A 27,707-nucleotide genomic window follows, 5' to 3' on the forward strand; every position below is an offset into this window, starting at 1 on the left:
ACATTTAAAATAACAATTTTAGTGCATGGATTTAGATAATTGTAATAATCTTAATAGCTATGTCTTTGATTTCTACTAATATACCCAGGGAAAAATATAAACTGTCACAGAATAAATTTTTTGTAGGAACTTTGAGATTTGATAACACTGGTCATGTGAAGGATTTTTTTAAAAACTTGATACCCATCTGACAACTGAGTTCCATCTTCAGAAAGATTTTTCTGAGAACGATGATTTGCTCTTCTAAGTGAAGACATTAGAGGTAATCTAAGATTACTGAATTATAGTTTAGAATTGTTATAGGTAAGTTCTCATGGGGATAAGATTTATGTGTTTATCTTTGAGTGTTAATAAAATCTAAGCTTTTAAAATTACATAATATCAAATTGTTTTATGTCTTAATGTCTCTTAAAAATTTATTAATAGCTGTGTATGATCGAATGAGAGCAGATCAGAAGAAATTTGGTAAAGCATCATGGGCAGCAGCTGCTGAACGTATGGAAAAACTCCAGTATGCTGTTTCTAAGGAGACTCTACAAATGATGAGAGCCAAAGAGATATGTTTGGAACAGAGGAAACATGCATTAAAAGAGGAGGTAACAAAAACCATCAGAAAAAATATAATTTTCAAAATTTAAGATTTGTTGTTTGATTTTTATCTTTGTACTTTGTCAGTACAAGACTGACATTTTTCTGATTCTACAGATAACTTTTATTTTTGCACTATTGTGCTGTGTGGCCTGTAATTTGAGATGGCACTAATAGAAGTTAGACTTGGTCTTTTCATAGGATCACAGTGTGACTACAGGCATCCATATACTATTAAGACAAAAAGTTAGGATGACATCAGGATTTCTTTTCAAAAATTTTTTGTACTGTAAAATTCAGAGCTTTCTGACAATTGTTGAGTTTCCCTGCCCAAAGAAAGTATGTAAAAATCCTAAAGCAGTAGCATTTTGCAAAAATTGGCTAGGCTCAAAGATTCACCTTATAGAACTTCCCACCAACCATCCCCAGCCCCAAGCAACCGTCAGCCTACTTTCTATCTCTATAAATTTGCCATTTCTGAACGTTTTATATAAATGGAATCATAAAATACGTGATTCTGACAGTTTTTTTTAAGATAGCACATTTTAAAAATCCATCTGTGTTTGCTTCATTTTAGTATTTTTGCTGAATGTTAACTCCATTGTGTGGTCATAACACATTTTATGCATTCATCAGTTGATGAACATTTGGGTTCTTTCCTCTTTGAAGCTGTTATTAAATGCTACTATGAACATTAACATTCAACTTTTTGTGTAGACATAGGTTTTTATTTATCTTGACATATACCTAGGAATAAAGCTGCTATTTAACCCCTTTGAGAAACTGCCAAATGTTTTCCAAAGCAGCTGTAGCATTTGCATTCCCATCAGCATGTACAAGGGTTAGGATTCTTCTGCATCTCCTCTATTACTACTTCCTATAAATTCTCTTTTTCATTGCTATCCTGGTGAGTATTTCATTGTGGCTTTGACTTGTATTTCCCTGATAACACTGATAATGAATATCTTTTAAGTCCTTTTTAGCTAGTTATATAGCTTTCCTGGTGAAATGTTTATTAAGATCTTTTGCCCATTTTTAAAATTTTTTAATCAGATTTTATTAATTCAACATTCATTTTCAATACTGTAATTTTAGGAATACACTTTCAGACCTTGATATGTGTATATGCTTCACTCACCCACAACCAAAGTTCTAGTGCCAATCACTCTAGCAAATTGACCTCTACCCATTTCTCCCCCTTCCCTTCCATTCCCTTCTTTCTGTTAACTGCATATGTTTCACATGCCTGAGTTGTTTTGTTGTATTTTACCAGTTTGTTGCTTTGATTACTTCTATTCCACATGTGAGTGAAATCATCCAATAATTGTCTTTCACTTTCTGACTTATTTCACTTTAGCATAATAATCTCAGGTTCCATCCATGTTACTGCAAAAGGCAAGGTTTCATCTTTTTTCATATAGCTGAGTAGTATTGCATTGAGTGTACATACACCACAACTTCTTTATCCAGTCATCTGTTGATGATATTTAGGTTGTTTCCATCTTTTAGCTACACTGCTATAAACATAAGGAATCATAAATCTTTTTGAATCAGTGTTTTTGTATTCTTGGATTAGTATTTAGGAATGGTATTGCTGAATCATTTGATATTTCCATTTTGTTTTTTAAGATCGCTCCATACTTTTTGTCACAGAGGCTACACCAGTTTATATTCCTACCATCAGTGCATAAGAGTTTCTTTTTCTCCTTATCCTTGCAAACACTGTTGTTTCTGGTCTTTTTGATATAGGTTACTCTCACAGGTATGAAGTGATAACTCTCACTGTGGTTTTGATTTCTATTTCATTAAGTAATGTTGATCATTTTTTCATGTACCTCTGGCCAGCTGTGTGTCTTATTTTGGGGAAGTTTCTACTCACATCTTTTGCCCATTATTTTTATTGGGTTGTTTTTGTTGTCTGGTTATATGAGTTCTTTTTATATTTTAGAAGTTGAGACCTATGATGTGCAAATAATCTTCTAATCCATAGTTACCTTCATGTTTTGTAGTGGTTTCTTTTGCTGTACAAAAAAGCTTTTTAGTTTGTTGTGGTTCCATTTGTTTATTTTTGGCTTTTGTTTTCCTTGCCTGTGTTTTCTTCTATGTATTTTATGGTTTCAGGTCTTGTAGCCACGTCTTTATTAATCCATTTTGAATTTTTATGTATGATGTTAAATAATGATTATTTAATTTTTTACATGTTACCAGCAATATTCCTTTACACTGTCATATATAACCTTTGTCATGTTGAAGTATGTTCTTTCTATTCCCAGTTTTATCAGGAGTTTTTAATCATAAAGGGTTTTGAAATTTTGTCAAATGCTTTTTCAACATCTGTTGGTAAAATTGTCGTTTTTACTTTATATTTTGTGATGTGGTGAATTACATTGATTTTCATATGTTTGAACCATCCTTGAATCCCTGAACAGAATCCCACTTTGTTATGATGTATGACCCTCTCCTCTTAATGTATTACTGGATTTGATTTGCCAAGATTTGTTGATGATTTTTGCATCTGTGTTCATCGGAGATATCAGTCTTTGTGTGTTTTTTTATATTGTGTTTGACTGTTGTTGGGATCTGGATAATGTTGCCCATCGAACAGTGTTTGGAAGTTTTCTACCCTCCTTTTCCAACTTAGAAGAATTTGAAAAGATAGATATTGGATCATCTTTGAAAGTTTGGTGGACTTTACTAGTGAAGGCATCTGGTCTTGGACTTTGTCCTTAGGGAAACTTTTGATTCCTCTTTGATTTCTGTACTTGTCATCTACCTATCTGTTTCAACCTGCATCAGTCTTGGATGGTTGCATGAGTCTAAAATTTGTCCATTTGTTTTAGGTTTTTCAATTTGTTTGTATATGTATGTATATTCATTGTAATCTCCTGTGATCTTTTGTATTTCTGCAGTATCTACTGTAACTTTAACTTTCATTTCTGATTCTTTGAATTAGGGTTTTCTCTTTTAGTCTTAGTCTGTGTAAGGGTTTTATAAATTTTGTTCTGTCAAAGAATCAGCACTCGGTTTCATTAATCTTTTTTGTTTTTTTTTTAATTTCTACTTGATTTCTTCTCTAATTTTTAATTTTTCCTTTCTTCTACTGAGTTTTGGTTTCATTTGTTTTTTTTCCTGGTGCCTTCAGATGTGAGACTGTTTATTGATGTGGGCTTGTATTGCTATGAACTTCCCTCTTAATTCTGCTTTTGCTGTATCCTGTAGGATCTGATAGCTCACCTCCTGATTTTCTTGGTCTTCAGATAATTTTTATACCTCCTTTGATTTCTTCATTGACTCAAGCTATTCAAAAGCATTTTGTCTAGTCTCCACATATTTAGGTTTTTACCAGTTTTCTTTTTGGCATTGATTTCTAGTATACGTTTGTAATCTGAAAAATGCTTGATATGATTTCAATCTTCATTTATTTATTAAGATTTGTTTATGTTCTCACATACAATCTCTCTTTGAGACTGTTCCATGTGCACTTGAGAAGAATATGCATTTCTTTGGGGATGGGAATTTCTGTCCTAGTAAGTCCATACAGATCAGTTATTTTGTTTTTACTACTGGAGTGCCTTATATATTTTATGTATTATATACAAATCTTATATATATGTACATTGTTTTAATATGATTTGTGAATATTTGTTCTCATTCTGTGGACTGACCATACTGGATTTTAAAACATTGAATATATATTTGTGAAAGTAATGCATTTTAATCTCTAGAGAAGCACAAAAGTCTCTCTTGTTTATAAGCACAACTTTATATAAAATACATAAAGCTTTCTGGAAACTTTTTGATTTAGGAGGTATACCAGTATACTCCTCGCTGACATTTTAAAAGTGCATCTGATTATCTACTCTTGTTTGAACATTAGTATGAGACAGCCTATCATGACTGTGATCTAGAAAAAAAGTCTTGTTGATAGATTTTAAAGTGTGGGTTTATTCTCCCCTTATATTTTCTTACTTGCTATCAGTGTTTAAAGGTAAAATTGGAACTTGACTTGTCCTGGACCTTTTTAAACGTTATATTCAGGATCTCTTTGCAAGAATATCAGCCCCATCTCTTGTTCTCATGAGGCATTTCTAGTGTAGTCTTCTTTTCTAATTAGCTTTCTCCTTTATGCAAATAGCTGTATGGAATGTTCTTAATTGACAAAACTTGAAATTCTGACATTTTATTGCCTGTGAAATTTTATTGCCTCTTTGTCTTCATCACAGTAACTCTAACTGTTGTTCTAGCCAGGCTGACATTGAGTTGTACTGACAATATAGTGTGCCTAAAAGCTGCTGAGGGTAATATTTGTGAATACTTGCTATTGCAAGAACATTGTTTTTGCTAGAATTGGTCTAAGATGTTCAAGGAAGGATGAGGCTAACATAGGTTCTGAGAGTCTGGAATGATTTTCTATGGGGTCATTTTCCCTGGTGTCATACATTAATGCTCTGCTACCTTAATGCTCTGTTTTTTAATATTATGGGTTATGTTTGAATTCTTCAAAGGATTTGGTAAAACTCTCAGTCATACTTACCAGGTTTATGCTTGTTGTATGTGTATGTGTGTTATCCTTGACACATGTATATAGCTGTGATGATGTATTGCACCAGTTTTATTAGCATTCATTTAAAGTGACCACATTACTCATGAGAAACAGAGTAAATGTGAATTATTAAACCCATCCCAACAAATACTTTGCCAGTGAAGACTTTGTAATAGAGTACTACCCGGTGATTTAAATTATGGGGAGACTTTTATTCTTTAAAAAACGATGATGTTTCCTTAAGTTATCTTCAACATAAAAACTCCTTCCTGATGTGATAAAATAAAACTTTAAAAATAAAATTAGAAATGATATTAAAATATTTAGTAGTGCTCACTTCAGCAGCACATCTACTAAAAATATTTAGTAACATTTCCCATGAGAATAATGCTGAATTTAAAACAAAATTTCCAAATTAATGCTGAAATATTAAATACTACCCAGGCAATCAAAATTCTGTTTGACTTTTAAATTTCCTTTAAGTATATACATAGGAGTAAATATTACTCTTTTTAGTCTATTCCTTGAAGTGTTACTGAGTCTTGACTATAGTCATTCTTAACCCTTTTTAGGTCACAGACTCCTGTTCTTTTGTGAATTTGAAAAGTAGGAACACAGTTTTGCACACAAATTTAGTAGGTGCCCATATCATCTATAAATGAGCCTCTAAACCCAGATTGCCCATGAGTATTCAAACTTTCCAATCTTTTTGGCCCAATACTTTGAAAGAATCCAAGGTGAGTTTAATTATTTGAAACTGTTTTACTCCACTCTTTCAATAATATACTCTGCCCTCCCATCCAGATTCAAAAATAATAGCACTTTCAAAAATAATAGTACTTTCTTGTTTGGTAGAGGATTTCAGTCATTTCCCTTCTATTTACTTCTAAAACTTTGTGATTCCTTGACATCATTTCTATGACTATGAATATAGAGCAGAATATTAGCCAGTCTTGAGGCTATTTATTTATATTTTATAATTTTGGTTTTTGAAGCATATTGCTTTAAAATGCATTGCTAATTATGCATTTAGAATACGTAATTAAGATAATAATTCCCATAGGAGTTTTATTTAAATCATAAAGTGTTTCCTGAGCTTTTTCGGTGTACCATAATGGATATGAATTTAGAATTTAAACAGAGCTATTCATAAAACTTCCTGCAGCAATGGAAATATTCTGTACCTATACTTTCTTTTTTTTTTTTTAATTTTTTTTTTTATAGAGGCATGTTTTTCATTTATTTATTTGTTTGTTTGTTTGTTTTGTTTATACATGCACTGGGCACAGTCAGAAGCGTGGGAGGGTGAGAGAATTCACCAGAGCCAGAGCGGGGAGCAGAGCAGGCAGAAGGACCGAAGGACACTGCTGAGGGGAGCAGCGGGCGGCAGGAGAGGTCTGCGCGCCATATGGGACCCTCCTCTGGTGGCCGGGGAGCAGCCGGGGATCGAACCAGTGCCGCGGAGGCCGCGGGCAGCTTTGCAACCCAGCGCTCAACCGCTGTGCCACCAGGAAGGCCCTGTACCTATACTTTCTAATAGGTTAACTAATAGTCACATAAAAGGTTTTGAGCTCTTGAACTGTGGTTTATGTGACAAAGGAACAAAATTTTAAAATTCTATTTATTTTTAATGTAAATAGCCACTTGTGGCTACTCTATTGGACAGAGCAATGCTACAGATTCCAAATCTTCAAACATTACGTACACAGCCTTCAGTGAACTACTTAACCTCTCCATATAATAGAAATAATTTCTGCATTCTAGGAGAGTTATGAGACCAGGAGCTAATGTATAAAAAGCATTTGCCATAGTTCCTGACAGAATAAGGAATCAATAAATACTGAATATTATTTCTGTGATCACTGTTAGGTATTGTATAAATATCATCAAAGGAATACAAGGATGAGAAAAAATGTAATTCCCATGCTTATGATGTTTATTTGCATTTCATATAGACTTTTCCAAAAGTTTCAACAGCAAGGAGATTTAATGTGGTGGATGCAGTCTGAACAGAAGTGGGGCAGTTGGGGGTGCTTATCTAGGCACAAAACCTGGTTTTTGTTGTTTATCAATAAGCGACTAAGTATAAAATTATCTCAGTTCTACTCTAGAAGTTCTAATTTATATCACTTAATTATGAAATTATATTTTTGTGGTGGTTACAAAAAAATGTAGTTTTAAATGTTTCAGGCTCTGTCCTCAGTGCTTTACATATATTATCTCAAATTCTCAAAAATAACCTTGTAGGCTACAAGCCTATAAGTCATTATCTGAAACCCCTGAGATTGAATATGTTTCAGAATTATATATTTTTCAGATTTTAGAAAGAAATTTAAGGTTTTAACTTCAAGATTTTAATATTCCAGTAATGGAAACACATAGTTACATTAAATGGAATAACTAGGGATTCATGTCAATTTAGATCATATTTTCCTAAACTTGGATGGTGAGATTATTTTGACAGCAAAGAAATTGTGGATGTTTTCAATTTTCCATTTCTGAAATGTGGAATTCCAGATAATTCCATCAACTTGATGTATTCTTATTTGTGCAGGTATTATTAGTTGAACCTGTATCTTTAATCAGGTTTATCTGGTTTCTGTGTTTCATGTTCTATCTTTTTCCACATAAAAAAACTAGGCTTCACTGAGAGCTTAATTTTAATGCTTTTCTCCTTATACTGTGCATGGTAATTATGACTGCTTTTCCACCCCACCCCCCAAATTATGTTTATTGAAGTGAAATGGGTTTGCATCTTTGCTCTGGGAGGTTATATGTTCAAACCTCTGCAAATGTATACTTTCATATCCTACCCACTACCAGTGCCTCAACACCATCTACCATGTTGTATTGGGCTTTTCCATCCCTTACCCCCATCCCACCACTTTCCCCTTCTGGTTTCTCAGTTTTGCAATCAGATGATTAGAGTTTATTATTGGTTTGGTTTTGACTCACTCTTTCCTATTCTCTATTTTCCATATAGAAGTAAGATCATCTTGTATCTGTGTCTTTCTGATTCATTTTGCTTAGCATTATCCTCTCCAGTTCCATCCATGTTGTTGCAAATGGCAGGAGTTCATTCTTTTTTATAGCTGAGTAGTATTCTATCACATGCAGGCAGACACACACCACATTTTTCTGATACATTCTTCTGTCCTCAAGCACTTAGGCTGTTTCTATAACTTAGCTATTGTAAATAAGGCTGCAGTGAACATAGGAGTACATATATGCCTTCCAATTAGTGATTTTGTATTCTTTAGGTAGATCCCTAGGAATGGAATTTCTGGGTCATGATACAGCCATTACTGATATTTTGAGAAACCTCCAAATTGTTTTCCACAGTGACTGGAAGAGTCTACATTCCCACCAACAGTATACAGGATTCCTTTTTGTCTACATCCTTGCTAACACTTTCTATTTCCAATCTTTTTTATTTGAACCATACTCACAGGAATGAGGTGGTATCATTGTGGCTTTGATTTGCAGCACATTCCTGATAACAAGTGATGATGAGCATTTTTTCATGTGCCTGTTGACCATCTGTGTATGGTTTAAAGAAGTGTCTATTTAGCTCTTCTACCCATTTTTTGATTGGGTTGATTATCTTACATGAGATCTTTATATATTTTGGATATCAGCCTTTTGTAAGATATGTTACGGCATTTAATTTTTTTTTTTTTTTGAGGCCTCACTTCATTTCTTGTTTACTGTTCTACTATAAGGCAAACAGTGGTGGGTACTGAGTATTTGTTAATAAATAAATGATTCATCCCATAGATATTCTGAAAGCTCAGTTTCTCAGAGCCCCATTTCATGTCATGGAGTTTTTTAAAAAGCACAGTAGACTAAAAAGCAAAACAGTGACATTATTAGTTTGTATAGATTGCTTTATGTCTGATTTCATGATAAAAGTACAGTCAGTCAAAACAGGTACACATGGAAACTACTGTGTCATTGTGCATGATGTGGAATGGTCATCTGTACAGTCAGTAGTATATGATGTAGATACATGAACATCAGTTGGTATTTAATTTCCTTGCTAGATTTATCATAAAAGCATTGTTTCCTTTTCCATATTTATTAGAACAGTATTCCTCCCTATTTAGTCTTGTTAAAGAGAGTTCTTGGAGGAATTGGGTCTAACTTCAGTGTTACAAGTATTATCTGAATTACGCTGGGAAGTTACAGGTTTATATCCTGATATCAAACATTTGCTCAGAAGGATAAAGTTCATCTTTAGGGTAAAGTAACAAGTTTTCATTTGCATTTGACTATCTATTTTTTTGAGCACTACACTTACTTTCCAGGATTCCTTCTCACTCAGGGATGCACTGTCCCCACATAAAATAAATATGCCTCATTCATAGCACCTACCTTCTCTGTACTGCTTCATTTTCAGGAATTAATACTCCTTCCACCCTGGACTTCCATCCCTTTAGTTGTATATGGTTATCAGCTGAGTTAGGTGATAGGAGAAAAATATCAAGATAAAAATTTCAGACGTTACAGGGAAGAAATCTGGAACAGCATAACCTCATATCTCTCCTTGCTATTCCCTGAAGATTTCATATTCAATTTGAAATTTATATAAACCTCAAAACACCATTTTTGTCCTCCCAGATTTCCCTGACTTTCTTATCATAACCTTTTTCCATAGCTTATCCCCCATAGAAGTTCTGTCTCTACTGGTCCTACAACCTTTTTACTTTTTCCAAGATCTACCACTCTCCTGTTGATTGTTTTCTCAGAAGTTGAGAGTTAACAGGCCCCTTGTATGCACTTCTGCCCCTGATGAGGTTTTGTTCTTTTAAAGACAATGCCACATCTGACTCCATTGCTTTCAATAGAACTTGCTTAACTAGAAAATTGGGGGTGAGGTCACTTGTTAATAAGAAAACTTCCTTTTTCAGTTTGATATTTGATATTGGCTGTGTTCTGTTATCACAATGCTATCTCAAGTGTTTTTAAAGTACATGGATCCTGGACAGGGATCAGAATACTTTTCTACTTGTGGTTGAGGCAACTGACAAATTAAGGTATGTGAGCATAGAGCTTTCTGCTTCCTTCCTTAAAGAATCAGACAGGAGAGATTGGTTGCAACTGGTCAGCAAGACAAAGCCCTGTATATGTGTGGCTGACCAAATTTTACCCTTCTGTTGCAACCATCTGAGTACAGCCTGATCTTTTCCATATATCTTACATATATATCTTACATGATAAGGATAATCACTTAAATTTAGCATCCACTTTTAAGAGTAAAATGGGATGGGGCCTCCCCTGGTGGCACAGCGGTTGAGCTCTGGATTGCGAGGCTGCCCGCAGCCTCTGCAGCACCGGTTCGATCCCTGGCCGCTGGCGAGGGTCCCACCAAAAAAATAAATAAAATAAAAAAATTTTTAAAGAAAGTAAAATGGGATGCCATTAGCATTATGCCAGGACAATTAGAATAATTTATTATCATTCTAAATGTGAATAAGCTGTAATGTTAACTTTAGAAAACTTATTTTTACTGTGTTGATACCTAGTTATTTACAAAATGAGGTTTTATTACTGTTTGATGATGTATATTAAAAAAAATCTTCACTTGATTTTGAAGTTTCTCTTAGAATAATTGCTTTATATCACCTATAACTTTTTTAAAAAGATTTATTTATTTTTATACAAGAGCTGGGGTATAGGCCAGAGGTGCGGGAGGGTGAGTGGATTCACCAGAGACAGAGCGGGGAACAGAACAGGCAGACTGACTGAAATACACTGCTGAGGGGAGCAGCGGGCAAGACAGGAGAGGTCTGCCCTGGCCGGCCAGGAATCGAACCCGCACTGTAGAGGCTGCAGACAGCCTCACAGTGCTGCACTCAACCCGCTGCGCCACTGGGGAGGCCCACATATAACCTTTATTTACAATCATACCTAGATTTTTTTCATGTCCCCACAAACTAGAAATGTTTTTATTCTTATTTTCGATGCAGATGCAGAGTTTACAGGGTGGTACAGAAGCCATAGCCCGATTAGATCAGTTAGAAGCTGATTATTATGATCTGCAACTTCAGTTGTATGAAGTACAGTTTGAGATCTTGAAGTGTGAAGAGTTACTATTGACAGCACAACTGGAAAGCATCAAAAGACTTATATCAGGTATGGTTTGCATTTAACCATGTAAGTCCACACAAGCTTTAACACATAGAAAAATGTACGTGGATGTCAAGAAACATATTGAATATGTTTCTTCTGAAGAGGCTAAAAAAAAAAAATAATGTAAAAACCTTTGAAAGGAGATCCTAAAGTCCAACAAGTAGTTTAGTAGACTCAGCAATGAAAATACATGCTACATCCTTTGTAAATTACTTTTTTTTGGGGGGGGGTGGGAAGAGATTAAAAGTGCTTCCTCCAGAATCTAGATTCTCAAGTTGTTAATTTTGTGGGAGGGGACTAATATTTAACATTTATTGATCACTTTTCCAGGTACTGCTAAGCTCTTTACAAATATGCAGTTACTCTATGAGGTGTATTTCTTAATCATTATTTTACCAAAACACTCAAAAGGTAATGGCTTCACCTAAGAGGTTTTAGAGCCAATAATTGGATTAGAACCCTGTTCTGTCTGGTCTCACAGCCCTTTCTTTTAACCACCCCTTGTTTGCCGTTCTGTAACAGAAAAGAGAGATGAAGTGGTGTACTATGACACTTACGAAAGCATGGAAGCCATGCTGGAGAAGGAAGAGATGGCAGCATCTGTGCATTTACAGAGAGAAGAGCTACAGAAACTTCAGCAGAAGGCACGCCAGCTAGAAGCAAGACGTGGACGGGTTTCAGCCAAGAAAGCCTACCTCAGAAATAAAAAGGTAAAATAGATTAAATATAATGCTAACCCAGTATATCACTAACACTTACACATCTCTTAGAATTAAAGAGTTACCTCTTCTCAGTAATCAGGCCATTATATACATATATAGCTCTCTGTGAATTGCCTTCTTAAACACATTAGAACAGCCAGTGGTAGTATGTTGTTCACCTCAGCCACACTACACATGACTTTATTAAAGGAAGTAACTATGGGATCCCACATAATACATTTCCTAGCTTCTTTTTTATTTAAGGATGCCAGTGGTATTCTCAGTATTGAAGATTATTTACTTATTTGCTTATAACTTTGATCACATTTCTAAATTTTTGTGCATTTTAATAATTTGGAATGGAATTATTTTGTGGAAGTAAGACTTTCTTTGTCCTAGAAAAATGTTTTCCTTTGTAGTCCACATGTTATTATCATAAGGTTGTTTCTCATCACTGTAAGTGTGGGCTTGAAATCTTGAACCAGTTCTGTCACCTATACCAAACTGATAACTGTGTCGTACTGATTTACTTTGAACTCATATATTCAGACAAAAATGTGGCATTTGTGACTGACATATTCTCTGAGACTCTACCTGTCTGTTCTTCATCAAATCCCTATACCACAGAAAATCAAAGCCCTTTACTTTTTTAAATAATAGCTTTTATATACTGAAGAAACCTAAGCAGGCATCTTCCACAGTATGTCAAAAACCCAAGACATTTGCCCATTAACACAACAATTTCTTGGCACCCAGAGCCATGGCTTTCTCACAGTTGACATAATGCTGAACTTTTCCAATTCCACAACACAAGGCAAGCTCTGCTCTTGGTGGTTATGAGGATCCCATCTGTACCTGCCAAATATACAGTGTAGATGATTCCAGCAAGTTCTAACACTGTACAGTGTAGAGTAGTATAGACAGCAGAGAGAAAGGTTTTAGGGAAGAATGAAATGAAAGTATATTATTAGGAATATTGGAAGTACTGTTTTACATATTATTTTAACTCAGTACTTTAGTGATTAGATGGAGTTTGTAAACCTGAAGATTTTTGAGAGCATTTTTGAAAGTATTATACAAATCAGACTTCAGAGATAATTCATTTCAATTCAACAGCCTGCTAAGCACATCATCAGGCTTGAGTTACAAAGATCAGCAAGGCACAGTTCTGTTCCTCCCAGTCCTATATAAAAGGGAAACCAGGTCAACAGATGAATGTGATGCCACCTGACACCTGAACAAGAGAAAAGGGAATGAAGAAAGGTCCCTTGGACTGGATTTTAAGAGTATGAATAGAAATTTGGCAGGTTGATGGTATGAGGATAATTCCAAAGAGAAAAAAGTTGTGTTACACAAAGACATTGAAGCATAAAACAGCACTGTACTTTGTAGACATAAGGGACTGAGTTATGGGGAGTTTGTATAATGCTCCAATAAGCCTGGACTTTGTCCTGAAAGTATTGTAGTTATAGAAAAGTTTTAAGCAAAAGGGTAATATAAACAGATTTATATTTTAGAAAAATGAGGCAACATGAAGAATAACTTAGAGGAAGAAAAGACTGAAAGGTTTATGGTTGGAATGTGTTAGTATCCAGGTTGAGATGCTAAGAGTATGGTAGTGTAAGTGATAGTAGTATAATAATCTGAGATGTGTCCAGATCTGACACTTTCCAGAATTCACTGGGAGAGAGGAGGATCTATTCTGCAACAGCTTCCAGATTTCTGGATTAGGCATTGGATGGATGGGAAAACCCAGAGGAAAAGCATATATAGTTTAGAGGTGAGGAGCCAAATTTTATATTTATTAGGGGTCTCTGGGGTATTTATGTGAAGGTGGCCATGAGACATCAGTTGAAAATGAGAACCTTGTAAGAGTGGGTGAGGTGGTACCAGAAAACAGAACTGAGTAGGTGATTCTTAGCAGTAACTGGGGTGGGGAACTTTTGAAAATGTGGTCAAGAGGAAATAAAAGAGAAAGAGTAATTGGGAGTTATGAGAAACAGAAAGAATAAAGTCACAGAAGTGAAAGAAAGATGATTTACAAAACAAAGGTGGACAGCAGTGTCAGGTCCTTCAGGGAAGTCAAGGAAGAAAGAAATATATTCATATCTGAGACCACTGATGGCCTTACTTAGAGTTTTGGGAAGACAATTAGGGACAAGAGCCAGATCACACTGGTCTGAGAGAATACAGCAGAGTTTTAGAGTGAATACTCAAAGGCTAACAGAGAGAGCTGACTACACATACATAAGTGGCCCTCAGTAAAGAAGAGTAGCTTTGTTGACCAGGTCGCTTGAAGGCTGTGTACTTTTCTAGCAGCATTGTCTTCTGATTCAGACCTAACTCTTCCCTCATTGGTATATACTTAGTTCATTTCGATTTTATCCATATTCATCACTTCTCATTCTTACATTAATCTAAATCCTAGATAGGAAACTTAACCTCCAAAGAACCTGCACATTTACACCAGCAGCCTCAAATTCACTACTCATCACATTACTCAGAGTCAGAGGACTCTAAGTGGTCTTGTCTCTGCTCCTGTCTTCACAAGCCCACCAGTCAAGGTGGCAGAACTTTAGAGAGGAGTAGTGATAGAAGAAGGAAACTAGTAACACTAAGTTCTAAAAATAGAAAATGAGATCAATCATAAAATCAAAAAACAAAAATATGCCTCTTTTTAATATTTTCCTATATTCCTTGTCATCTGCATGTCAATATGCCTAGAGTTACCATCTCCTGAGTGTCATGATGTGATAGGATACTCAAGGGTAGTTCTCATGTTATAACTAAAGGAACCAAGACGTCCAGTAATTAAGCAGACAATCCAAGGACTATTGGCTAGTATGGACAAAGTTAGCATTTTATTCTAAGTCTGTATGACTTAGAAGGTTGAGTCATTATATCACTGTTATGTCACCATAAAGAACTCTCAGTACCATTGTTTTCCCCTGGAGACTACCCTAAACAGATTCATTTCACAGTTGATACTTAAACCCCAGTGTGAGTAAAGAATGTAATATAACAAACAGTTGCCTTAAAATACAGTTTACTGACTTACAAGGTCATTCATTATATAACTTTTTCTGCTTAGGAGAGTGATCTTTTGGTATAACTTTGAAAGTATTGGAAACTGGTGTGAGGACTTTTCCTTCTAGAAAAGTTGCCAGTTGATAGTGAATTATTTTGTAAAGAAGTGCATATCTTATTTTATATTTACTTTCATATGATTCTATTTCATATTTACTTTCATATGATTATCAGAATAAGTATGCCTTTATTTTTTTAATAATCCTTTTAGTCTTTAACGCTCTTTGAGCTCTGAAGTCTATAATCAGAAGATTCAGATTTAAATTAGTCTGGGAAAAATCATAGTATTTTAGCACATTAGAGAGAGCTTCAGAATATAGACCTATATCCAGAGTTGTATGTAATTTTTTCTCAAACTAAAGTATACAATAAGACTTAGAATCTTCTTACCATAGACTTCAGAACTGAAAGAGTCCTTTGAGATTATTTAAGGTATCCACTCTACCTTACTCCATTTGACCTCTTCCCCCACCAAAAAAGGGAGAAATCAGGACTTGTAGAGAAGTGAATCATTTAATAGAAGAGTCTTTAAAACCTGATTATTTCATTTATGCTGCTTCAACCAGATAAGAAACCAGAGATGACTTACACAATATTGTATACATAGGTATATCTTAAGATTAAGCTTTAAATTATAGATAAATCCTGGTGTGGTGTTTTGAGACTTTCCAAGTTTCACTTACATTAAAAACATAATTTATGTATTTATAGGAAATTTGTATTGCAAAACACAACGAAAAATTCCAGCAGCGCCTTCGGAGTGAAGATGAATATAGAACCCATCATACAATACAACTAGTAAGTTGTGACTCTTGGAAACTTAGAGCAAAGTTTCAATTTTTACATGTCTCAGAGTGAATAAAACCTGTAGAGAACAAGAAATTGTTATAACTATTGATAAATGTTAGTTATTCAGTAACTACAAATATATGTATATATTTTATTTCTTTAGGGAAAATTGAGTAGAAAATACAATTCCCAAATACCTCCACAAATGCATAGCTTCCCCTACCACCCAGATATCATACATTAACACATCATTATCACCCTAAGTCCATATGAAGGTTCTTTCTTGGTGGTGTATGTTCCATTGGTTTGGCAACTGTATAGTGATAGGTATCTACCATTATAGTATCATATAAAATATTTTCACTGTCTTAAAAATTCCTGGTGCTTCACCTGTTCACCCTCATGTCTCCCCAAGCACCTGGCAAGTATTGATCTTTTTACCATCTCCGTAATTTTGTCATATTTAGAATGTATAATTGGAACATAGTTTATAGACTTTTCAGATTGGCTGCTTTCACTAAGTAATATGCATAAGTTCTTCCGTGTCTATTCATGGCTAGATAGCTCATTTCTTTTTAACATGGACTAATATTGAATAAATGTATCAGTTTTTTTTTTTTTTTTTTTTTTAATAGAGGCATGCTTTATTTATTTGTTTGCTGGTTTGTTTTGTTTGTTTTGTTTATACAAGCACTGGGTACAGTCAGAAGCGCGGGAGGGTGAGAGAATTCACCAGAGCCAGAGCGGGGAGCAGAGCAGGCAGAAGGACCGAAGGACACTGCTGAGGGGAGCAGCGGGCGGCAGGAGAGGTCTGCGCGCCATGTGGGACCCTCCTCCTGTGGCCGGGGAGCAGCCGGGGATCGAACCGGCGCTGCAGAGGCTGTGGGCAGCTTCGCAACCCAGCGCTCAACCGCTGCGCCACCGGGGAGACCCTCAGTTTTTTTTTTTAATCCATTCACCACTGGAAGACATCTTGAGTGATGCAAAGTTTTGGCAATTATGAATAAAGCCACTATAAACATCTGTGCAGGTTTTTGTGCTCCCATAAGTTTTCAACTCTTTTGGGTAAATACCAAGGAGCATAATTGCTGGATTATATGGTGAAAGTATATTTAATTTTGTAGGAAATTGCCAGACTCTCTTCCAAAAGTGGCTGTATTATCTTGCATTTCCACTAGCAATGAATGAAAGTTCGTATTATTTCACATCCTCACCAGCATTTGGTTGTGTCATTGTTTTGGATTTTAGCCATTCTACTAGATGTGTAGTAGTATCCCATGTTTGTTTGTGTAGTAGTATCTCACAATTCCCCAATTGTATGAGATTGAGCATCTTTTCATACTGCTTATTTACCATCTGTATATCTTTTTTTGGTGAGAGGTCTGTTCACATCTTTTATTCATTTTTAATTGGGTTATTTCTTGTTAAGGCTTAAGAATTCTTTGTATATTTCTAGATAAGTCCTTTTTCAGATCTGCCATTTGCAAATATTATTCTCCTGGTCTTTGGCTTGTCTTTTTATTCCCTGACAGTGTTTCTCAGAACAGATGATTTTCATTTTAATATAAGTCCAACATCAATTCTTTCTTTGATTGATTCTACCTTTGGTGCTATATCCAAAAAGTCATCACCAAGGTCATACATATTTTGTTCTATGTTATATTCTAGAAGTTTTATAGTTTCATATTTTACATCTAGGTTTAAGATTCATTTTGAGTTACTATTTGTAAAGGTTGTGAGGTGTGTGGCTAAATTTTTTTACTTTTTTTTTTAGGGACATGTGATATAGTTTTCAGGTTTTTTCCTTGGTGCTTGATAGCACTAAATCCTATTTAGCATGCCTGCTGTACTTCAACTTTTTTTTTTGTTAGTGCTTAATGTACTACCCGATTTGACAGGTAGTCTATGAAAAATGGAATTCCCTTATCTTTACCTTTTCCCTGCCACATTACTGTCTTAAATGATACCTTCACACACTATATTACTTTTTTTTATTTCATGATCTTAAAATTTTTTATTGATTTTTACTTAACATTTCTTAATATAGTCCTGTTACCTAAGCAAGCTAGGTTTTTACTAAAGTGGTTGACTATCTTGATGTCTGTGTATAAATTTTGGTCACTAAATCAGATTTTTAAAAATTTCCTAAACACTTCTTCACTGCTACTTTAAAAATTCTTCTGTTATGAACATTGTTAATTAATCTAAAAATGTTCCTTAGTCACTTATGTATGTTAAAAAAACTTGTATTTATAAAAAGGTATGTATGACCATTATAAAAAATTAAAGCGATACAGAAAAAAGTTACAAAGAAAAAAATCAGTGCCAAAATAGATTATTCTTTTAATAGAACAACTTCAGTGAGTTTGAAAAAACTACTAAAATTTAGATAAACTTGTTGACCATAGCAAGAGATTTGGAAAAACCTTGAGTATTGTGATCATAGTTTTATAATTATTTCAACTTTAGACTTGGTCTATGAAATGACGAAATTATTACACTTGTACTTTCTCCCAGCTCCCCCTTCTCGCCATCTCCCAATATTTTATAAATCTTCACAATCTGAATACAGTGATATAACTTTTATATTCTTTATTTCATATAATCAAGATTCAGTTAATTCATGGGATCATGAAGTTTTTTGGGTTCATCTTTGTATTTACATGGATTCAATGCTTAATGTCAAGTCCTCTTATGACTTCTCTATGCCTGGGTTTGTTTTGATTCATCTTGGAGTTGGTAACGTTTCATTAAGGTGCTATATCAGAGAAGTTGCATGGTTGCTATAGTGTCTGACTTCTGGCATGCTTGGGGAATGTTTCCTTTATATCTAAAGGACATTTTGGCTGGGTCATACAGTCATAATTCCTCTCCATCAAAATTTGGCAAATATTGCTGTGCTATCTTGTAGCCTTGAAGATTGCAGTGAAGAGGTCTGAGGCCTCATGGCATTCTTTCCTTTTCATCACTTGTAAGATTTGACATCCTGGACATCCATAAGAGTCTTTATTGTGGAAATCTAGTGAATTTACCGGTGATCATTATGTATTGAGTTTTCCTAAAACTTGATATATACTTTCAGTCTGAAGATTCAATTCAGTCCTTTAGATTTTGACATAATCTTCCAAGGCAAATGTAGCAGAACTCACATTCAAACTATATTGTTCAGGGAAATGCTGATGGGAAAGAAGAGAGAGGTAATAGAATAAGAGAATAATGGGGGATTGAATTTGAATAGACACTTGATGAATGAAAGACAGATAGGTTAATGACACACAAGAAACCATCATCTCCATGTGAAATTACCTGGCTTTACAAACAAAACAGAAAAATAAAGCCATGGCTCATTTACCCATCTAGAAAGATTTTTCATGTATTTAATATTTGTTCTATCACATGAGATTTAATTAGATAGCTTGTTAGGTGATTCAACAACATAGGAAAATGTTAAATTTCTGTATAGATAACTGCTAACTACAAGCTATGATAGTAAACCAAATGATTTGTATATAATGCTGGAAGTGTTTTTTTTTTTCCCCTGCCATTTATATTGCTATATATGTAAATATGTAATTTTTAAATTACTGACCAAGTATTTGCTGGTTTTATTTTTAAGGTCAGGTGTTTGAGTTAGCAGACTATAACAGCTACAAATATTTCATACTAAAATTATTTTAAGACAGAACCCCCTAAATGAAACATTTTCTAATTTAGAGAATATTTATTTTACTTTGCAAAGTAAATATCTTTAATGTAATAAATGCCAAAAAATGAAATAGCATATCATTGTGAATTTTAAAATTTCTATTAAAAATTAATACTGGGGCCTCCCCAGTGGCGCAGCGGTTGAGCGCTGGGTTGCGAAGCTGCCCGCGGCCTCTGCGGCGCCGGTTCGATCCCCGGCTGCTCCCCGGCCACCGGAGGAGGGTCCCACATGGCGCGTAGACCTCTCCTGCCGCCCGCTGCTCCCCTCAGCAGTGTACTTCGGTCCTTCTGCCTGCTCTGCTCCCTGCTCTGGCTCTGGTGAATTCTCTCACCCTCCCGCGCTTCTGACTGTACCCAGTGCATGTATAAACCAAACAAACAAACAAATAATAAATAAATAAATAAATAAGACATGCCTCTAGAAAATTAAAAAAATAAATAAATAAAAAATAAAAATTAATACTATTTCATGCCATAGAACATTTTGTTTTAACACATCATTCTTTGGAGTTATCCAGTTTACTGGGAGAACTCTCTTTTTCCCTATTACTAATAAAAATGAATGGGACATATCGTAATGCAATTATTCATGTTTTACCAGAAAAGAGAAAAATTACATGATGAAGAAGAAAGAAAAAGTGCCTGGGTTAGCCAAGAAAGACAGAGAACATTGGATAGACTTCGAACTTTTAAACAGGTAACAAAAGTATGGTCAATTGATTTTCATTGCTTTTTTTTTTTTTTTTTTTTTTTGCTTTTTATTTTTTTTATTTTTTTTTTTTTTTTTTTTATTAAATTTTATTTTTATATTCCCCCATACAATTGCAAACGCCCCATTCTGACCCCAATCCTTCCCCTCCCGCCCCCCACCCCCCAAAAGTGTCTCTGGTTCATAGTTTTTTGTTGATTTTGATTTTCACTTTCTTATATTCATTTTCCTGGTCCCTTATTTAAGTTTTCTAGATTCCTGCTATGAGTGAGACCATCCGGTATTTTTCTTTTTCTTTTTGGCTTATTTCGCTGAGCATGATCCCTTCCAGTGCCATCCACGTTGCTGCAAATTGCATGTGTTTATCTTTTTTGAATGCTGAGTAATATTCCATGGTATATATGTACCACATCTTCTTGATCCAGTCATCTATTTTTGGGCATTTGGGCTGTTTCCAAAGCTTAGCTATTGTAAACAGTGCTGCTATAAACATAGGAGTGCAGGTGCTCTTTGGAATTGATGTTTCTGTGTCCTTTGGGTAAATACCTAGGAGTGGAATTGCTGGATCATATGGAAGCTCTATGTTTAGTAGGTCCAGAAATCTCCACACAGCTCTCCATAGTGGTTGGACCAGTTTGCACTCCCACCAACAGTGCACAAGAGTTCCTTTTTCTCCACATCCTCGCCAACATTTGTTGTTGCTAGTTTTTTTAATATGTGCCATTCTCACTGGTGTGAGATGGTATCTCATGGTAGTTTTGATTTGCATTTCCCTGATTACAAGTGATGTTGAACATTTTTTCATATGTCTGTTGGCCATTTGCATTTCCTCTTCAGAGAAGTTTCTTTTTAGCTCTTCTGCCCATTTTTTGACTGGATTATTTTCTTTGTTGTTGCTGAGTCTCATCAGCTCTTTGCAGATTTTTGTGATCAGTCCTTTATCATTAGTGTTGGGTGCAAAAATGTTCTCCCAGTTGGTGGGGTTTCTCTTTGTTTTTGTTATTGTCTCTTTTGCTGTGCAGAAGCTCTTTAATTTGATGTAGTCCCAGCTGTTTATCTTTCTCTTCACTATCACTGCTTTGGGTGATGTGTCTGTAAAGATGTCTTTGATGTGCAAATCACATAGTGTTTCGCCTATATTTCCTTCTATGTATTTTATGGTTTCAGGTCTTATGTCTAGTTCTTTAATCCATTTTGAGTTGATTTTTGTGTATGGTGTGAGGTAGTGGTCAAGCTTCATTCTTTTGCATGTAGCGACCCAGTTTTCCCAGCACCATTTATTGAACAAACTTTCTTTGCTCCAATGCATAGTCTTTGCTCCTTTGTCAAAGATTAGTTGACCATAAATCTGTGGGTTTATTTCTGGATTTTCTATTCGATTCCATTGGTCTGTATGTCTGTTCTTGTTCCAATACCATGCAGTTTTGATGCTTTTTAAATAGAACTACATACACATTTCCTATTGTAAGATTTCTTTGTATGAAAAAATACTTGTTTTTCCATTTGTTGTTTAGAAAACAATTGTAAGTTGTGGCAGTCATTTAAAAAAAAATTTATCAATGTTTTGATTACATGATTACATTTCACCTGATTACATTTCCAGAATTAATATTCTCCCTTAGCTTACCACATTAGTATAGCATAAGAGGAATGGTCAGGGCCTTTGAGAAACCTGGATTCCTCCTGAGTTTTACATAAATAGTTCACAAATGACTATCCATTTCAAGCATCAGCTTGTTAATTGCACATGCATCAACCTGTGGTAATAATTTATGGAAATGACCAGTGACCAAATTAGAGAGTGGATCAGGATACATGAAAAATGCTTCAGACATTCTCTTACCAGGCTAACCCATGACTCTGGGCACTGATATCACAGCAGGTAGATGGTACCTTGGAACTGTGCTTAAGCTGAATGGTTCTCCTTGCTGAATGGTTCTCCTTGCTGAATTGCTCAGGAACCTGGATATGTGCAGATAGATCACTTAATAGTTTAGTAAAGAATGTTTTTGTTCAAGCCCTCATAATGCAAGGTAGGGGAAGGGGAGAAAAAGAGATCCATAATGCAAGGAAAAACTTGTGCTGAGTAAAGGTAGTTCTACCAAATGTATTAAAGCCATGGTCTTCCTACAGTAATAGATAAAGAATGAGAGTTGGGTATGTCAGTACTCCAAATGTATTTATTCTCTTTCCTTCTATTCTACTGTAAAATACACATTGTTTTCAGAGTTTTTTTAAAAAAGCCAAGTAGCCTTTTGGAAAAAAAGTTAATGTTTTAGTATTTTCATCTATAAGCATTTGGCATACATGTAAGAAATTAATAGTAGTTTCTTAACTTTCTGTATACCTATAGCATATATTTGCTTGACATCACTTATGTTTTGTACTTTTTATTGCTATTTTCATTTAAATTAGTAATTTATCTGGGAAATTTTTTAAACTGATATATTATTATGAATAGAATTTTAGTGTATCATACTATATAAATTTCAGTAGTACAACTTCAAAAAGTCATGTAATTTTGAACAGTTGACTTCTAACGTGGATAAGAAGGAATAAGACTTTGCTAAATAGTTTGGTGACATATTTGAAAGGCTAATGCTTTGTAGTCTGGTTGTATATATAACTTTATTAAAGAATTTTCCCTGAAAAGTCACAAAAGTTCCAAAATAACATCTTGCATTTGAAAGCAAAAACAGCCATTTATTCATAAATTGTTTAATACAATTTAGCCAGTAATAATAACTTGATTTTTTAGAGGTACCCTGGCCAAGTTATTCTGAAATCAACCAGGCTGCGACTGGCTCATGCAAGAAGAAGAAGTGCGGCCAGTCCTGTGCCCTGTGAGAACCAGTGTGACTCTCTACCAGGAGCACTACAGGTAGAAGAGAAAAGTGAGGGGGTAGAGGAAGAAAAAGGCAAGTTTGGGTCATCACAGATAACAGAGGCCCAAATCCTCGCACAACCTGATCCTTCATTAGCACAACTTGAAGCCACTTCATTACCTCTCAGTGGTGTTACCTCTGAATTGCCTCCCACTGTCTCTCTCCCACTTATGAATAATATTGAACTTGAACCAGGTTCTGTTACCATAGATCCACTCCCATCATCTACTCCTTCCACACCACCTCCCCCACCACCACCTCCTCCCCCTCCCCCACCACCACCACCACCACCACCACTGCCTGTTGCTAAGGACAGTGCCCCAGAGACACTGGACAAAGGTCTGCCTAGAATGGAGGGGATTGAGAAGAGGATCCCAAAGTCTGCAAGTGCCCCCTCGGCACAACTCTTTGACAGCAGTCAGCTGGTCAGTGCAAGGAAGAAGCTCAAAAAGACTGCTGAAGGTTTACAGAGGAGGAGAGGTAGGTTAAGATGTTTTATGCTCATCTGTTTGAATAAAGTGATGTGTTATTTGATAGGGCATTTTTTTTCATGGGACCTTACAAAGCTTAAAATATTGTGTTTTTGAACATTATTTGATAGCAAACAGGTTGTCAAGGTTGTGGCAGGGCAAAATTCTTACCAACCCACATCAAAAAACGTGTAGACACAGATAGGTGTACCTTCTTGAGCTCTTAGGCATGTTTTAAAAAAAACTATCTTCTGAAGTGATACTTTATCTACTTAGTAATATAGATATGTGGCTCCTTTTGTGTTAGAAAGAAAATCTGATTTTAAACTTGGGAAATGAAAAATGGTATTGATATCAGAAAAGGTAAGCTATCTGGTCAGGACTTTCACATTAGGATGACATTGGCAGGACCATGTAACATCTGACCAATATTTATCGAACACCTGGGTTTATGTTTTGTATAAAGATGCAAAGAAGAATACCAAGTGATGTGCACAATTTATTGTATGCCAGATATGCCTTATAAAGCTATTTTTGAAAACTGGATAATCCTGTCTCAAAAAGCTTTTAGCTTGCATAGGGAGAACATTTTATAAAACAATTTGCATGTTTTTTATTTTGAGAGACCAGCCTGTAAAATATTTCTTTCTATACCCAATTAGCATTTCATATGTAAAACAACTAAATTAAAAAAAAATAGCCAAAATTTAATTTTTTTAATTAAATATGTAACCCAATCACTGTTTACATTTAGATTGGGTTGGTACAATACAGAAATCCCTTGGGAGTTTCATCTATATTACTAAAGATCACCTCTCACCTCCTAATCTCCTTATTTCTTGCACATGGGAACGGATAAGGAATACCAATAATACCTAACATGGAAATTCAGTGTTGGAGTTTTTTTTTTAAACAAGCAATACTAGGATCCCCTGTGATCTGACAACCTTTTGTCCACATTTCATGATCCATTTTGTAGATGTAGTTTCTCTTGTTCTAGGCTTACAGTCCTAAAGGCTAGAGATTATATAGTTTAAGTGTAATCCTAACTATAATTGTTCTTTCTCATTTTCAAAAGTGAGCTCACCCATGGATGAGGTGCTAGCTTCCTTGAAGCGTGGTAGTTTTCATCTGAAAAAGGTTGAACAGCGAACTCTGCCTCCTTTTCCTGATGAAGATGACAGTAATAATATCTTGGCACAAATAAGGAAAGGGGTAAAGTTGAAGAAGGTACAGAAGGAAGTTTTGAGAGAGTCCTTCACACTTCTACCTGACACAGACCCTCTAACACGGAGCATCCATGAAGCTCTTAGAAGAATCAAAGAAGCATCCCCTGAGTCAGAGGATGAAGAAGAGGCTTTGCCTTGCACAGACTGGGAAAACTAACAAGTAAATGGTCTTATTTTCTTCAGTAGCATTTAGTAATACAGTTTTTATATAGAAAATAAGGTCTGTTACATCTTATTGAGTCTGAGCATCATTATTTACTATACAATTATAGCATGGATCATAAATTTGTAAACTTCAAGTTTTACTTCCATAATTACTAGAAACTTTACAGAATAGCACTTTCAAAGGTATTGGCTATTTAAATGATAGGTTTTTATATCCTGCTTATTGAAAATTTCTGCAGTATAGCTATATGCCGAGTAAAGAGGAAAGTGAAAAATTTTTAAAAAATTTAAAAAAAATTTAAAAATCACACATTTCTTCTTTAAAAAAAATAAATAAAGAGGAAAGTGACAGTCTTATTCTAGCTTTACAAAACAGAAGACTTTTTCAAACTGAAGTATTTTGGTTACAAGCTGTTACATATATTGCTGTGTTATTAGCAGCCCTCACAGGAATTTTCTAAGATCAGCCATGAAAAATTGTTGTACTGGTAAACTAAGGTTTATCATTTTAAAGCTCATCATACTTATTGCAGTCTCTAAAAATTGTGCACATATCTTACTGAGTACACCTTGGATGTTGGTTACACATTTGGCATTCTCCTAAGATAATAGAGAGCACCACTCTACTACATTTTAATAAGCTAATTATATAGTAATGTGGCACAAATTAGCTAAATTATAGAAACATGACTATAACACATGCTATAAATTACATAGTACATAGAATTGGTAGTGATAACTGAAATAGTGTAATTAATGCAAAATATGAAGTATGCAAACATATTCATTAATTGTTATGTGGTCCTGATGGAATATGTTTCTGTTGACTTTATAATACTCACCAAAATTGGAGAAGACTCAAAATCCTGGAGTGAGTAAAGAAGTAATTAACTTACTCATTAAACATAGTGATTCTCAGTGTGCCTGATCATAAGAATTAATCTGGGGAGCTTAAAAATACAGATTTCTGACCTTCGTCCGAAGGATCATGACTGAAAAAAAAAAAAAAAAAAAATATATATATATATATATATATGTGCAGATATACATCTGGATTTTGAAGACTTAATACAAAAGATAAACTGTCATTATTTTTTTAATATTAATACAGGTTGAAAGATACTATTTTGGATATTAAATATAAAATATTACTAAAAGAAATTTTATATGTTCCTTTTGGGGATTGCTTTGTTAGGAAAATGTTACTGTACTATGCTCCCAATTCTGCCCCTTTTCATCAGTAACCTACGCCAATCAGTAATATTAACAAGAGTGGGAAGTCACATTTCTCTTGATAAATGGTTGTGTGTTGCCTTTAATGTGCTTTAGCAAACATTCAGTAGTACCACTTGCCCTGCTCTGGGTCTTAGGCTGTTGGGTATCAGTTTTCTTTGTTGTTATTTATAGAGGGCCTGTTATCATTCACTTTGACTTAGTATTCCTAAATCCCAAAATAATTTCAAACCATTTGTGCTTTATACATATGTACACCGTGGGGAGTAAAGGAAATACATCAGGTGTCTACTCAGTGTGTGAAGTGTCTAGAGACTCAGGTATGTGTCTAGGAATATTCACACTGGGTATTTGTAGATTGTCTCCCATTTTACAGTGTTTGCTACCTATTGCCTTGTCTCCTTCTTGTAACTTCTCAGTAAGCTGCTAAGGTTGTCCAATTTTACCATTTTAGCACTAACCATTGATCCCACAGCTAGGCCTTCACATAAAATGAGCATTTAACTCTTTCATTACAGAGTGTCGCACTCAGAGTACATGGCCACCAGCAGCTACTTAGACCAGCCCATCTCTGCTTGTTTTCTCCCATCTCACCAGATCCAGCCAAACATATAGATGTTGTATAGCATTTCATCTATTCAGTTGACTGGAATGTTATTTATAGTTTTTGGCTGTTAATTTGACCTTATATCAAATAGTAAGAATATAATCCATAATGAATACCACTTTGAAAAGTTCCTAAAACTTTGTTTTTCTTGGCTGATTCTTATGGCTTGTGTGTATAGTATGTTAAGAGAAACAATGAAATACTATGAGAAAGTATATGAGCTCAGATAACCTGCAAAGTCACTTTTAAAAGAGAGCATATCCTGGTGCGCAGACCTCTCCTGCTGCCCGCTGCTCCCCTCAGCTGTGTACTTCGGTCCTTCTGCCTGCGCTGCTCCCCACTCTGGCTCTGGTGAATTCTTTCACCCTCCCGCGCTTCTGACTGTACCCAGTGCTTGTATGTATAAATAAATAAATAAATAAATAAATAAATAAATAAATAAATAAATAAATAAAATCTTTAAAAAAAAAAAAAAAGAGCATATCCTGCTCTGGAAGCAAACCATAGACTAGTTAAAACCCCCATGTGTTGAGCGGGCAGTGTGTGTTTTTCTGAAATCATTTTTTAAGACTCCTCTTCAAATGACTAAAAAGGCTATAAATTTGTACTTCCTGTTATTCCATTTATTGTAGATTTCAAATCATTGAATACTTTTTTGTGTGAAGAGCTCATTTCTCAAAACTTCATGAATAAAAAAGTAAAGGTCCACTTACCTGCCTCTTGGTTCTCTAAAAACTCTTCCCAGAAGTAGCCATAAGTAATAGTGTCCTTGAAGGGGAATAGTGTCCTTGAAAGGAAATAATGTAATTATTTGGACTTGAGTTTCAAATTTGTTTCCCACAGGCTCCTTAAATATATTTAGTA

The 27,707-nt window shown here is 34.9% G+C and overlaps 1 protein-coding gene across 1 annotated transcript in view; it reads left to right on the forward strand.

The window, feature by feature from the left end:
* JMY (junction mediating and regulatory protein, p53 cofactor) overlaps positions 1 to 27,707 on the forward strand; it is a 69,915-nt gene that overhangs the window by 35,717 nt on the left and 6,491 nt on the right. Inside the window, exons 4-10 of the mRNA XM_037530675.2 lie at positions 427 to 596; positions 11,101 to 11,266; positions 11,786 to 11,973; positions 15,763 to 15,849; positions 20,147 to 20,242; positions 23,013 to 23,619; positions 24,688 to 24,998. Of these exons, the coding sequence (XP_037386572.1) occupies positions 427 to 596; positions 11,101 to 11,266; positions 11,786 to 11,973; positions 15,763 to 15,849; positions 20,147 to 20,242; positions 23,013 to 23,619; positions 24,688 to 24,995 (1,622 nt within the window). The 3' untranslated portion in view covers positions 24,996 to 24,998. The remainder of the gene's footprint in view (positions 1 to 426; positions 597 to 11,100; positions 11,267 to 11,785; positions 11,974 to 15,762; positions 15,850 to 20,146; positions 20,243 to 23,012; positions 23,620 to 24,687; positions 24,999 to 27,707) is intronic.

Source organism: Talpa occidentalis, unplaced genomic scaffold (assembly GCF_014898055.3).
Source record: "Talpa occidentalis isolate TD23 unplaced genomic scaffold, MPIMG_talOcc4v2.1 talOcc4.6, whole genome shotgun sequence".
NCBI lineage: Eukaryota > Metazoa > Chordata > Mammalia > Eulipotyphla > Talpidae > Talpa > Talpa occidentalis.